The 16296-nt window shown below is 32.8% G+C and overlaps 1 protein-coding gene across 1 annotated transcript; it reads left to right on the top strand.

Moving 5' to 3' along the window:
* Positions 1 to 1665: 1665 nt before the first annotated feature.
* On the top strand, positions 1666 to 13115 carry LOC125063418 (RYamide receptor-like). Its single transcript, XM_047669847.1, has 6 exons — positions 1666 to 2290; positions 2634 to 2832; positions 4217 to 4285; positions 6235 to 6393; positions 8271 to 8358; positions 12964 to 13115. The coding sequence occupies exons 1-6, from the start codon at positions 1671 to 1673 to the stop codon at positions 13113 to 13115; spliced, it is 1287 nt and encodes a 428-aa protein (XP_047525803.1). The 5' UTR covers positions 1666 to 1670.
* The last annotated feature ends 3181 nt before the right edge of the window (positions 13116 to 16296 follow it).

Raw genomic sequence — 16296 nt, forward strand, 5'->3', positions numbered from 1 at the left:
GATGCCTACATTTCCTTAAACCGATCGGAATCTACTAAACGGTGTTCTAAATATTTCCCTTAAAATGACATTTCCTGTGAATTTGAACCGATTCAGACCGATAGATTTTGAGAAATTTTGAAAAATCTTAAAAAAATAAGATTTTTTTTTTTTTAAAGTGGTTTCTTTATCGATCAACTTCAAAAACTAATCCGCCTTTGAGCTTGAAAAACCACGTCGATCGCCACCAAGCTGGTCAAAAGCGGTTGATTCGTTCGAGAGATATCGTGAACGAAAGAAACCCGAAAAAGTGTTTTTTCGGGATTACTCCGAAATTTGTGGTTCGATCAATTAAAAATCAAAATTTAATTATGAGGATGATAAAACTGCGTCGAATGCCGCCAACCGCGTGAAAATGGCTTGATCCATTCAAAAGTTATTGCGGTTTGAAAATTCCAAAAATACTGTTCTATGAAACTTCTATCAGACTTTCGAGCTGGGAGAGCTCAAATGCATAGAAATATTATTTCTTTGAACTCAGCGAGCTCAAAATATCAATTTTAAGCGCCCAGGAATGGAATTAGTGGAAAGTTGCAGGGGTGGCCCCCTTAAGGTGAACCGTTTTTCTAATTTTTTTTTGTCAGATCAGGCGAATCCCTCTAGATAATCGTCAGATTATGAGACAGTACGTTTAGAACATAAAGATGAACCACATATATCTGACGCGCTTGAGTATTTCAAAATTGCGATTTTTTTTTGCAAATTATGAAAATGGCCGTGGGTTTGCGTCCCATCGAAATCGTCAGATTAGTGAATGAGAGCTTTTTTTTGGTGTACTTAACACTCCCTTAGAAAATCTGACGCGCTCGATAACTTTTATTTTTTTTTCATTTTCAACCCTTAAATACAACCACCCGCATCATGCAAACGATCAGATTAACATATGTACATTATTAAAAATACGTAGGGCATAGATGCTATCAATATCTGACGCGCTCGAGGATGTCCATGCAACAGTTTTTTTTTACATATTTAACAATCTATAGCCGCTTCCCCCACCGATGAAAAGGTATATTATATCATATAACATTTTTTTCTTCTTATCATCTAAGCTTTGCATCCCAATAGGTCTCTACGACGCTCGAGTAAATCCCCATTTAGCATCGTGGGCTCCCCTACCATAAATATTTCGCTTCCAAATATAAAGAACCGAGTAAATAAGTAGAATATATGTTACGAACATCGTGTAAATACAAAATCATAATAATTATTGTTAGTTTTTCATATCAAATATAACTTAGGATAGAATACTGTTTTTTTATATAAAAAATATTCTATGAACTCTTCAGAATATAATGTAAGCGTTATCTAGCTGTCTATTTACACGCCAACTTAATTAGTAGAAACAACGCAGATGAAACTAAGTTAATTAAATGTCTATAAGCAAGTTAATGCGTAGCTAAAAACCGCACATATATGCGAAACGCTTAATGAAAGTTACGGAAAGGGCATTTATCTACAAAATATCTTCAACGTACTTCATTCGAGGCGTTTGTCAGATTAAACTAAATTATTACAACAACTTGTGGATTTTCTTTTAAATATTATATCCTCGATGTTGTCATTAAACCGAACAATCTAGCAATTGATTTCCTTTCAGGTACTCTGGGGGGTAAAACTCAACAATGTCCATGTTCTACGTGAGCGATAATACAACAGTTAGCTATGTTATATTGTGCGGGACGGAATATTTGCAAAATGACACACTTAATGACACATTTGGGAATCACTCCGGAACATCACATTGCGCTTCGATCAAGAAATCTGAAACGTTTTTCACCTCATTCACATTTCATTTATGCGTTTATTTTATGTACAGTATCATCTTTGCTACCGCCCTCTTCGGTAATGGCCTTGTGTGTTTCGTCGTAAATAGTTCGACGCAAATGAAGACAGTGACAAACTTATTTATTGTAAATTTGGCTGTTGGTGATATTATGATGACAATTTTTTGTGTTCCATTTTCCTTCGTGTCAACGTTAGTACTACAACATTGGCCATTTGGTCCTGTAATGTGCAAAATTGTGAATTTCTCTCAAGCAGTTTCGGTTCTTGTCAGTGCGTATACGTTGCTAGCAATATCTGTTGATAGATATATAGTTATAACACAGCCATTGAAGCCAAGATTAGGTAAGAATATAGCAAAGCTGATCATTGTTGCCGTGTGGATTGGGGCTATGATTACAGCAGTACCAATTTTAGTAGTTTCGAGATTACAGCGACCCACAATATGGCACGAAGTTTGTGAATTGTAAGTAATCTTCAAGTAGATTTAATTTTTATTTTTATTTAGATTGATAGCGTTAGCGATAGCGTTTATTATATCTACTTAATTTCGCTGTTCGTGTCCACATGTTATAGACACCGCTTTTTATATTTTTGTATGAATGTCAATTTATATCATATGATTGACCTAATTATGTGGTCCAAATTAAAAAAAAATAGCGCTTATCTCCAAGAATGTACGCTTTTAACGTAATGAAGTTCTAAAGTATATTCTGATAATAAAAGTAAAGCTTTCTCTTTTGTTAGTTACAATTTGGAGTGACCTATCGATTATCTTTAATAATTCGTAAATAAATATATATTTTTAGGGATATATGTTCTGAGATGTGGCCAGAACCAAAACAAATGACACATTACACGTGGGCCCTATTAACACTGCAGTTTTTGCTTCCGCTAACAGTGTTGATCAGTACGTACTCAAAGATTGCCTGTATGGTGTGGGGTGTACAGCCTCCTGGAGAGGCAGATATGAACAGAGATTCTCGCATCCAGCACTCTAAAAGAAAGGTTAGTACTTTAGAATTCATTTTTATGTATATAAAGATTTGTAACGTTCAAAAAGAAACAATCTAATTTATTTTATAAGCGCTTTTTACAAGTGTCTCAGCTGTGAATCAACCTGCATTACCTCGACGTCTTACGGATTTGAAAAAATCAAATGATCATGAAACAATAAGAAATAGTGGCCCAGACCTAAAAGGGTGTTTCGTCAATGTTTTTTTAGTTATTCGTAACTACAATAAATATAACAATTTGTTTAAGCCAACAATCATAAGTCCATATGGTTATTATTGGGTTACAGTATTGTCCTTAATATTATTAATAGGTTAGCTTTAAGGTATATTTAATCCCAAAAAATCAAATTTATTATAAAACTCAGCCTAGCCCACATCACCCTAACAAAACCACAAACACGCTAATTTTTTTTTTATGTCAGATGTATCATCTTTTTTATTTCTGCCACATGGTCGCTCTATCGTACGAATGGCCTAAGCATTAGCCAGCCAGTTTATTAAATGTTGTTGCAAACGCTACGGCTGAATATCTCAGGCCGCTAGTTAAACGGCGCTGTTTAGTTAAGAGGCTAGGCTGTTGATTGAACGGCTTATTAAGGCTGTGACATATATATTATATTAGGACTGCTTCTTGGATTATAGATATTTATAGACAAAAAGATTTGTCAAAGTGCTGTCCTAAAATAGGTATACATTTATTTCCTGTTATGAGTCAAATAAAGAATCTTATCACGTAAACTTGATTGACGGATCTTTATTAGATCTGACATTTTATAAATAACGGAACTCGCAAAAAATACCTTTGTTGTAATACATATATAATAAGACAGAATAAGCTGCCAGTAATAAATCATCCTTACACTGTATAAATAAAAGAACGTGTAACAAGATACAAATCTTTTCAACATTTTTAGGGTGTCGGTTTTTTGTGACGGTGTGCGCGCGCATCGTTAACATTTACTCTCATCATTTTTCCCTAACGCGCCAAAAGAACTACTTCAAAAACTATATTAAAATGATTGTTTTGAGTAAATTTGTATAAAAAATTGTCGTCACGGACTGTAATTTTCATACAAATTTAGTTTTCGACTTTCTACATACACTACTGTTAAGGCATCTTGACTAAGCCCCCAGAAATCCTTGACCTTTAATACATCACTTTGGTTGCAAATTTGACAAGTTGTCAAGCTGTCAACTGTCATGGCGCTTTTAGCAATTCATTTTACACTTAAACAGAAATTTGTAGTTTTACCGCTCCCGGTTTATTAAAACGGTGCTTTAATGTCGTCGTTTTATTAATTTATAATTAATAAATTTATTTATTTTTTAATTTCGGTTTTATTACTTAAATATTTTATGATATATATTGTCTACAGATGATCAAAATGATGGTGGCTGTTGTCACAGTTTTTACGATATGCTGGTTGCCGCTTAACGTGTTTTTGGTAAGTAAATAAGGGAATTACTTCTGGAATTAATTAATAATTCATTAATTAATTATTATTAATTGGAATTATTCGCAATGATCTGAATCAATCATATATCTCAAAGTCAATCATAGTCAAGTTCATAGAGAAAACAATTTGTCCTATCATTTCTGACAGATTAGTTGAAAAAGTTATCTCGCTTAGGTACCTATATACTTTTTAACATTCAAAATTAGTACTTTCATTTTTACTTCCCTTTTTTATATTTATACTAGCTGGTGCCCACGATTTCACCTGCGCAGGATTAGTATTTCGAGTAGCTTATATTAGCGTGGCTTAGAAAAAAACTACTAAAGATATTGACTATTTACGATAAACATTTCCATTATACATTACGTATGTGTAACTCTAGCGGTTTTGGCAGCGCACGCCAGAATAGCTCGCAGATGGTAGATTTTTCCTACTAACTTGATATTTTGGACAATTCACACAATATCCTTATAAATTAGCCTATGTTTTATTATGCTGTATAAGCTATATTATTTCATAAAAATACATTCAGTAGTTTTTACGTGAAAGAGTAACAAACATCCATCCATACTTAAAAACTTTCGCGTTTATAATATTAGTAGGATTTCTATTATTGCTATTGTATGATTAGAGACAGACAAAAGATATATTTTCGAACAATACATTAGAACTTAGAGTGTATTAAGCCAATTATATAGAACGATTCGTCTAAATCAAGAAAATCAAGATGGTTGTTACATTCGCATAAACAGACTTTTTAAAAACTTCGAATAATTTTAATGAACTAATTTCAAAAATGTTCACGGATGGTAAACAACGGAGCGGTAAAAATATTTTTCCCAAAGAAAATTAAGATGCCGCGCGCTTATGAATTAGTTAGATAATTTTTTATCGCCATTACTCTCGACAAAATTCTTTTAATTAATTTATTTGTGTTAAGGAACTTAATTTAAATAATTAAAAGATTTGTATTCTTAATCTCTTTTAACTGGATCTCGCTGCTTTGTTGGTACTGCGAAATTTTGCTCGTAAAAGATGTATGTTTTATATTTATGATAACATATTTCGCCCTTTAAATTATACAAGCACTATCCCAGTCAATAATTTATTTATTTTCCTATTTTTAAAGAAACTTAATATTAATACAATAGAAATCTAAACTAAAAACATAATATAAACAAAACAAGTACAAACTGAAAACCTTAACCTTTTTATAACTAATTCTAAATAATGCAATTCTTGTGAATTCTTAAAAAAAAAAAAAATATTGGTTGTTTGTAAAGTAGGTTTACGATCGAGATGTTTACGTGATAACGTCTTATTGGTGATATAAGTTTTTGGGAAGTAAGGAATTAATGAAGATAACAATTTTTTTTGTTGCAATTGTTGTAACACTTCACTTGCACTTCACATTTTGTTTCACTGTTAAACATTCAACGAAAACTTAACCGCACGAGAAAATCTCCATTCGTTTGTATGCCGCTAGAGTGAGATGAGACGGGAGATCGGTCCGTCTCTCTCTCGTTATACCTGCGATCGCGCTCGTGAGGTTTTGGTGTGACACAAGTTTCTGAACATGTCACCCGACTAAAACGATTTTAAAGACGTTATCACGTCAATAAAGTCTTCTTTCAGCAAAATATCCTATCTACGATATTTAAGGTTCATGCTTTTCCTTGATGTCCCATAGTCTTGGGACGGCCCTGTATATTGGTTTATGAACTTTTTCCTGTGTCGCTTTTAAGACTAGTAAACTTACCTAATAAATCAATTGTGTTTCGTTGAAAGATCCATTAATATTAAATAATAAAAAAAATACCGCATTCTTGCCATCGCGTAAAACATGTGTGATGAAGTGAGAACAGTAACAGCTTGTTACATTTTATATGTGGCAAAATAACATTAACTTCAAGTTAACGTATAAATTATAATTTTAGATGTTCTGGAGTGCCCACGAGAATGATGAAGAATGGATTACATGGCCAGGGATGCCGTACGTCTGGTTCGTTTGTCATTGGTTGGCGATGTCCCACTGCTGCTACAACCCTGTCATTTACTGTTACATGAATTCTAGATATCGCCGAGGGTTTCAAGAGGTATTTATTTTTATCCTTCCTTTCTTTGTAATCCTAGAGTTACTAGAACTAAAAGTCTTCTATATGTACCTACGGCTCGCTTATCTGCTAGACGTAGGTACGACGTCTCTCGCTCTTACAACTTAATTACTAACGTTGAAGAAAATATTCATCAACAATAAAAAATAAAAGCTCTTAATGAAGTTTAAGTTTTTTTTAGTTTTAGTTATTCTATTTTTTATTTTGTGGTTGATTGTGTAAGTTTTCCTTGCTAGTTTGAAATTTTTATGTTCTAATATAATTTGAGATGTCATATTATCTTGAATATTTTCTGTTTCATGTAAGCTACATGTTGTTTTAGGACTTATAAAAAAAAATTACAACTTCTGGTTACGGCCTCTTTGAAGTCTGTTCTTATGATGAATATCTTTCATGGAAAATAATTTGTGGCGAATAAATACTTTTCCGTTTCAACCTCCTTACTTACTTTATTTTAGGAATAATCTTTGAGCTAAAAATGTTTAATTTATATTTGTATGGAACAGCAACGATTTTACCAGTATCTCAGCCATCAAAGAATCATTCTTACGACAAAGTATTTGAAATAAATAAAGAAATGAATTCACGGTAAAATCCATCGAGAAGTTGTATGGCAATTATGTATTTAAACGAATTATTGATAAATCATCCAAAGTTAAAAATAAAAACAGTTATCTAAACAGTCAACATTGTATTAATATTTTTATGTACATTGACTAGAATTGACTAGAAAAGGTTTTTTGAATTATCAAATTAATATTTTTTGAGAAATACCGTTACTGGAGTAACTGGAATTTTAGGATTTTAGTTTAATTATTAGGCTTTATTTGGCAATTTAATGTGGAGTGCCACTAACTTGAGCGACATTTTTAATTTGAACTTTTTCCTCAGAGATTTAATCCTCTTTCCGTCGCGCCAACTTTGAATATTTTTAATTAGAGCTTTGGTGAAAAGCTACAAACCGCTGCATTGTCTATAACCAATCTCTTTCTTAAAGGCCTCTTAAGTTTTTAAGCCCCGTCCTATTGAAAAAAGGTTTCAATTCAGAGCCCTCATTCTTAAAAGTATTCAACAGAGATACCATACTTACGCTAAGCATTTTTCTATGAAAGTACTTATTAGGTAATTACGTTATATTAATATCAAATAAGCTTCTAATTATAATAAAATATAACGAAACACTTTTACGGCACAGTTTAGGTGACCATTTTTGCCTATAAATTTTATCACAGAAATGACTGAATTTTATAGTTGATTGTGGACGTGTTATTTATTTCAATGTGATATTAGATTTTATTTATGAATAACTGATGTTACAGCTACACATATATATACAAGGTGGCCAAAAAGTCGTGGTTCAAACGCAAATAGGGGATAGATGAGGTCATCAGCTGCAAAAAATTGTTCTACGGGAAGTCTCTAAGCTCAACCCCTGCAGAGTTATGATTTATTTTGCGTTTTTATAAGAAAATTGCCTTTTTTACTAATTCTTGTTAAAATTCGAAAATATCTACATTCTGTATCTTTTTCATAATATCTACTAGATTGGTACTGATGAGTTCTTGCGTTAGACATACTAATTATAGTTGTTTATTGAGTGTATTGAAGATAATATTAAGTTATACGATATAATTTTTTTTCAAATCATAACTTTTTGTTATTTCGGACCCGACTGTGAAAAAAAATTACCCTACCGAAAAGTGACCCTGTATTACAAGTTTTGGCGCATTTAATAGGGATTCTGAAAAGGTATTACACATGGCCATGAGTCTAATATATAAAACAGATTACATAGTCATAGCCATAACAAAAGACATAAATAAGTCAATTAATATATGTAATTTATATCCTTTTTACAGGCCCTGAATAGACTCGTTTGCCGACATAAGAATACCACAAGCTGTTCAAGCCATCGATTCAGTGTATGCGAAGCAATTCCTTTGTCTGGTAAGTTCTATTATAGACACGAGACACGACATATTTTATTAAAGTTCAAATAAGAAACAGTGAAGTTTATGACTACTATACTATAATATTATAAAGAGGAAAGCTTTGATTTTTTGTTTGTTTGAAATGAATAGGCTCCGAAACTACTGGACCGATTTCAAAAATTCTTTCATCGTTGGCAAGCTACACTATTCCCGAGTGACATAAGCTATGTTTCATTTTCAAAAAAATTAGGGATGCTTACTAAAACTTGAATAATCTAACCCAAGATGTAAAAAAATGAACAAAAAACTTACTTCAATCGCGTGCGCTGCGAAAACTATTAATGATAGAACAAAATAATGTATTACAATTTTTCAGGACACATCACTATCTATAAAAAATGTCGCGACAGCATGTCTCTATCTTTTATAGTTACGTCACAATAAGCGTCCTTTCATTAATTTTTTTTTTTTAAATACCACTGCTAGAAAAGGCTCGTTATTCGTACCTTATCAAAATAAATAGCAACGTTTCACATAAGCTACAATTTGATGGCATAACCACCAAAAAAGCATGGTGGATTGGTATTCTCCTGTCGTTTCTCTTGAATAGTTTGTAATATACTACTATGTAATATGTATAACAAAAATCTTAGCCACAGCAACGCTTGGCCGAGTCTACTAGTTATATACGAGTATAAATATACACATATACCTTTTGTAACCGATATAAACAAATTTATTACATTAACACAACATCGCGTTTGAAGAACTTTTCAGTAGTAACCACGATTAATATTTTAATTAATTTCTGTTTTCATTTTGCGATATAATTCTCGAATGTCGGAATTGTAACAAGACCTATTATAAATTCAAATACGATACATTTCTACGTCTATTACATTATTACTTTTTTAGGCAAGCAGCTCGGTCTGTGTCTCATTATTACATACATTTTATGTCACCTTACGAGTGTTATATTCGGTTGCGGTTGTTTGGGGGATGGTTAATGAAACTCTTTGTTTGAAGCTGGGTGTCAAATGGAGCTTATAACTGACATAAAATTAGGGGTAGTGGGGTTGCGACGCTAACAAAAAACTAACTTGGCTTATTTAAGGGTTCTTTAATCTAAGAAACTTTAATATAAGTATAGTCGACCTTTTGGGCATTATCGGAAACAAGAATGTTGTATCACAATTTATGAGTGTGGGATAAACTAAAGGGCTCATTTTGGCTTCAAGTATGCGATAGTTGTTAACATTTAGTTTGCGCTTCTAATTATTAATAAAAATATATATTATTACGGGCTAGGGGATCGGATAGAAAATGCCGTAGATCTCTCTCCAGCGTATCTTTTTTGCTAATCGACGTGGAATTTGTTTACACTGAAAACCGCAAAATACGCGCAGAAATGTACTAATTACACTAACACAAAATAATGTCACTAATTATGTACTTTAATTATTATTTTTTATTTAGATTAAATTTTAGGTTTTTGCTATAATAAAATAATTTCACTAAAAATAACCAACTTTTAACTTTTGATATTTCTTCCAAAGCTTCATAAATCGTCTTAATATTTTAGATATGATTTAGATATAACAAGAGTAGTCGTACCTATAATCCTCCTCTAAAGATAAGGGTTAGTTAACGAACCGACCAACACAAACGTCTTTCATTAAGTATTCAATAGTATTATTGAAGAGAATTCAGTAGTATTGTTCTAGAAGACGTTGGGAACATAGTAATCCAGTGACATAATAACCCTATGGCATTAGGTCCCATACAGACCTCAATAATTTGTTTCTTTGATGAGATTCGTTTACCAATAGACAAGTAATCACGGACCTTGGTCTTGGCTTTAGATTACAGTATTTGTTTCGTGATAATTTTTGTATGCGATCAGCTTATATATCTGATACACTCAGTTGATTTATGGGTCTAAGGGTGCTAATTTCCTCACGATTTTACCTATCATCGTACGAGCAAGTGTTAATTGCGCAATTAGAAAGAAAGAGCGTAGCAATTCTTAAAAGGCCGGCGACGTACACGCGGGCCCTCTGGCATTAAGTAGGTCCATGACCAGTGATATCACTTAACACAAAAAAAGTTATTTTGTATAATTTATTTATTTCTTTTATTCCATATCATTAAAAAATCAATAATCTAAGATGAATGGCACACTCTCAAGCTAGGCCTCTACTCTCACTTGAAGCTGTTATGAATTAAATGTGTAGTCAATAATTACATTTAAATTTTCTTATGATAAGTGTAAAATATTTGCTTTTGCTTCTTCATTGACACAAATATATTTAATAAAAGATATTTATTACAGTTTGTTGCTTAAAGATAACCTTATAACCCAACACAAATTGTTTTCCAACTGTAAACACTTATATATTAAAATTTTATTAATTTAAAAGTTTCGCTCCGGGGTGTTGACTGCGAAATAACTTTCTAAAAGGTTCTTTGTTTACTTTTAGAACTTGGTATCTATCTTTCTTAAATTTTGCGGCGATCTTTAGCGAGTAACTTAATACACTTTATTCTTACAAAAATATATAAAATTCACTTTGAGCCTCGATATTCTAAGCTTTTACCATTTTTTAAAATGTAACGAGGCAAACTGACAGCTCACCTACTTGCCTATTGGATTTAAAAATGATCATGAAACAGATTCAGAAATCTGAGGCCCAGCAGACCTGAAGGGGTTTTAGCGCCACTGTTTTTTTTTTTTTAAAGACAATTCACACCAATTGACCTAGTCCCATGCTAAGCTGGTGAAGCTTGTGTTATGGGTACTAGGCAACGGATATACATACATATTATAGATAGATATACATATAAATACATATTTAAACACCCAAGACCTAAGAACAACACCAAATGCTCATGACATCGATGTTCGCCTCAGCCGGGGATCGAACCCGGGACCCATGGATTCGCAGTCAGGGGTACTAACCACTAGACCAATGAGTCGTCTCGTTATATGGGTCGTCGTTTTATTAATCTATATCGATATATAGAGATAATTCGAATATATTATACTTACTAATTGGTGCCGCAACTTCGTCTGCGCAGGATTAGTATTTCGAGTAGCTTATATTAGCGTGGCATAGAAAAAAACTACTGAAGATATTGACTATTTGAGATAAACATTTCTATTATACATTACGTATGTGTAACTCTAGCGGTTTTGGCAGCGCACGCCAGAATAGCTCGCAGATGGTAGATTTTTTCCTACTTACTTAGTATTTTGAACAATTCACACAATATCTTTATAAATTGTGGCCTATGTGTTATTCTGATGTATAAGTTATATTATTATAAAGTTTCATTACAATCCATTCGGCGTTTATAATATTAGCAGGATAATTTTTGACGTCAAAAACTAGTGCAATGTATAAAATGAAATTTTCAACATTTTATATTTATAACTTAAATAAAAGCTCTTGAGGCAATTTGAAAACACTGTACAAATATTAACAACACGAATAAATTGCATCTGGCATTATTTAACGTGAGTCCCCTTTATATTGTCTAAAGTTTTGTCTATAGAACTTTAATACAGTGCTTTTAATGTTCTTATATCAAAAGTGCTAAATGTATTTGATTATGAAGGGGTCGTTTTATTAATCATTTAAATGTACTTGAAAAACAAAAGTTCAAAGTTTGTAACGTTTGTTTTTTTTTTTAAATAAAATAAAAATAAAATAAAGTGACTTCTTTTCGTATGCATATAATAAGTCCATTGAAATGTTACACTTGCTGAACATTTGTTAGAGGACGCAATTTTATTTATGGGACATGTAGGGGGGTCAATACAAGCTTAACCTCAAGTTTTTGGGGTTGGCGTGCTTGTCCGCCGGCCGCCATCTTGGAAAAAGGGGTGCAAAAAACACGTTTTTGGCTATATCTCCTAAACTATCAAAGGTACAAAAGTTATTTTGATCGGCTTGTCATGAGCATTGACTAACCCGGTCAACTTTAGAAATAGGAAATATTCACTATTCATCACTTTTTTACTTATAACGTTTTGAATTTTGGATTTATGGTAAAAAGTTACATAGACATAATTGTAGGCACAGCGATTTGCTACAAAATGTGTTTTTACAAATTTTATGTACGATGGATAGTTTAGGAGATATAGCCAAAAACGTGATTTTTTCATCCCTTTTTCCAAGATGGCGGCCTGGGGACAAGCACGCCAACCCCACAACCTTGAAGTTTAGCTTGTATTGACCCGGGCCCCCCTACATGTCCCATAAATAAAATTGCGTCCTCTAACAAATATTTATTTTGGCCCTCAAATTGTAACATTTCAATGGACTAAATGTCGGCTATGATAGAACATATCCCACTAATACACACTTATTTTGAGTTTGTTGCATTATTAGAAAAGTTTAACAAACAATTTAAAACATACCAAATAGATCTCGTAGTTAGTTTGAGTAACTACAGCTATGAAACACAAATTTCTGATGGCATCTTCTCACCATATACCTAAAGAGACAAAACACCGTGTTCCCAGCTAGGAACAGTTTTTATCAGAAAATTCAATCCGCCAAATATACACCTGCCTTTCAGTACCTTATAAGATAATTCATAATTATTATTTTAACAGAAATGAACGATGGGCGACTTTACCGACGATCAACCTGTACCTGTCAACGACGAGCCCGCCTTTCAAGAAACAAGACGTCCAAACAAAACTCAATTCAAAACTGTCAGAGAAATGCCACTTTATCCGTTCCTTCAAAATTATTCAATTATTAACTATAAAAATGTCTGTATGTTTAAAATAAACTGTGATATTATAAATCGAATTTTTATTTGAATTTGTACCTTTCTGTACGTTTCTTAAAACAGTAATATTCTAATTGACACTATGAAGAAATAACTGGTAAATAGGCATTAATTTATAATTAAAGGTGCCTTTATAGCGTGAGCGAGTATTTAAACCTGTGAAGTTTGACAACAATTATAAATAACTTAACTTTTATTATTATTATGCCATGTGTGTTCTTATTATATGGCTGATTGTGCAAATTTTTATAATTCATCGATTTAAATGTAACACTTTCTTGCAAATAAATGATGGATTTATTTATTAAATTTAAAATATTTGTCAGTACACAAGAAGGTCATAGATTCGTTAATCCGTAGATCGTGCTTATCAATAACGTTTTTGAGTATAATTTCGTCGGAGATGGTTTTTGATCGAAAGAAGAGCTTGCTTTTTCAGTATATTTACGATACTTACGGGTTGGGTGCATAATATAATGGAGAGACTGGGTCTACGGTTTCCAAGCATGAACCTGAGGCGGATGTTACAACTTTTGGATGGACCGCGCGTAAATTCCAACTTGGTTAGCGAAGCGCCACTCACGCGAGCGATACAAATCTTTATATATATAATTCTTCTGTGAGTGTGTATGTCACTGAACTTCTCTCAAACGACTGGACCGATTTTGATGACATTTTTTGTGTGTGATCAAGGGGATCTGGGAATGGTTTAGATTCACAAATCAGCCCGCCAGATGGCGCTGCAGTCGGTACTTTCATACTTTGCTTTACTAATCGCTTGAAATATCATGCAGGACAACGTCTGTCGGGTCCACTAGTTATACGTAAAATTCTATCGAACTCCTATTTTTTGTACACTGGCAGTGTTATTTTATTAGTTATAAGATCTAGGTATATATATTTTGTTTTTTATTTCTTCATTAAAGAATTATCAGTGTAGGAATTATTGTGAAGTTCTATCGTAGTAGTAACTGTGAGAATACTTAAGAAATAATTATGTGGAAATAAAAATAAATAATACAGTGTAAGCTCTATATACTCGTACACTCAAGGGACATTGCCTATTTTGACGTTACAAAGAGTTGCCGTCAAAAGTAAAATCTGTATTAGAAAATGAAAATTTATTTCAGAATAGTGTTAGAAATTACGCAAAAACAATTCGTATTTGAACGCTATTGCGTTGTCTGTTATTTTTGTACTGTACCAGTAGTTAGGTTGTATTTTTTTACTTATTTAGTTCATATCCTGCAATATTGAGGCACCTTCGTGATAAAGCACATGCAAGCATGCTCAGCTTGTAAAAATAAGAACGGATTTCTTGGAAAGTTCGGTACGTATGACGAGTACCGACAGTCGAGTTTGTTTCTCGCTGGACAGTAAAGCGACAAAACAATGTACACAGCTCTGCAGTTTTAACTAATTTCGGGTGGAAATTGATATGGGTGGAATTTTGTATTCTGCTTCGACGTCCGACGAAGAAACTCAGCTGCAGGTGTTAATCCGTACAACCATAAACCTTCTTATTAGTAAATGTGGTAGAAGATGCAGAGATACCCCACATCTCTACGCAACGCCAAGGGATCAAGCCACTCGGAAAGGGTGGCTAATTTAGCCTTTTCCTCCAAATGACCGCTGAACTGAATGTCGTTATATGTTAACACCAAGTATTCTGGCTGTGGCTTTAAAAAGAGTGTCTTCGAAGAGAGGAGCAGCGTCTGTGTTTTTTATAAAAATGCATACATAACAGTTTCGATACTAGGTTATCCTGTGTATTAATAAATATGCTTAGGTACAACGTATATATACATTTTGTTAGATTTTAACACTTTAACTAAACCGTTGAATCAGATATAACAACACATTAACATAACGGCCATATAAAATGTAATATTTACCAATATGAATCATGCAAAATAAATGTATAAAATTGAATTGTGTACTACCGGAATATTTGTGTTGTCCTATTGGTAATTATAAATACGCTTTCAGTTTAAAGCCTTACATGGATAATAACGCCAAATTACATATGACAATATAAAATAAATAATTAAATCAATGGCGCTACAACCTTTTTAGATCTGGGCCTCAGATTTCTCAATCTGTTTCATGATCATTTGGTAATCTAATAGGCAAGAAGGGGATCAGCCTTCTGTGCCTGACGCACGCCGTTGACTATTTGAGTCTAAGGCAAGCTGGTTTCCTCACGATGTTTCCTTCACCGTTCGAGGGAATATTAAATGCGCACATAGAAAGAAAGTCCATTGGTGCACAGCCGGGGTTCGAATTTACGACCTCAGGGATGAGAGTCGCACGCTGAAGCCACTAGGCCAACACTGCTCATTTAAAAATATATTAAATGAAAATAATAATATTTGCTTTTAAATATTATAGGCACCTACAGTTTAGTGACCATCCAAGCACGAGAGTATCCATACACCGCCAACTTCGTGACTTTTATACTCTTAGAAAAATCAATATAGCGTTTCCACTCTAGAATCAAAACCACCAGAGTAATATTATAACAACAAGACTTTTTATATAACATAAGGATCTTTTGTATAACAAAAGAAATTAAAACAAAGTAATTCCTTAGAAAGGAGTAATAAATGTTGACAGTGTCTTACAAATCGCTGAGCATTAATGCTAGAATGTACGCGTGTTAATTTCTATTGAAGCACCATCTGTTTTTAGTATTGTATGACATATGTACTTATATATCAAGGGCCATTTTGAGACAATATATTCTGAACTGCTTATTTATTAATTTTAAAAAAATTAAAATATTGTTTTTTATTTATTGAATCATTTTCTCAGTTTTAGTCATAGTCTGACAGTTTGAGTAATTTATGCGGCCTACCCAAATGTCTTGTCTTTGGACTTGACAGGTCCACTCAATCTTTGTGGTTCTTTCCTCAAAAGACCATTTCAGACTACAATCTACATGGTCTTCACATAATCTTGTTAGTTATGTCTGAACTTTAAAAGAGACTGTGACCTCTGAAGGAAACGTCGATCTCATCTAGTTTAAAAAAAAAAAGTTTGACGTGTAAAAGTGTTTGTAAAAACCTACTTACAGAAATAAATCATTTATCACTTAATGTATTTACTTGAGAAAAAGTATTCAATATATAAAAAGTAAGATATATCACGC

This window comes from Pieris napi, chromosome 3, assembly GCF_905475465.1.
Source record: "Pieris napi chromosome 3, ilPieNapi1.2, whole genome shotgun sequence".
NCBI lineage: Eukaryota > Metazoa > Arthropoda > Insecta > Lepidoptera > Pieridae > Pieris > Pieris napi.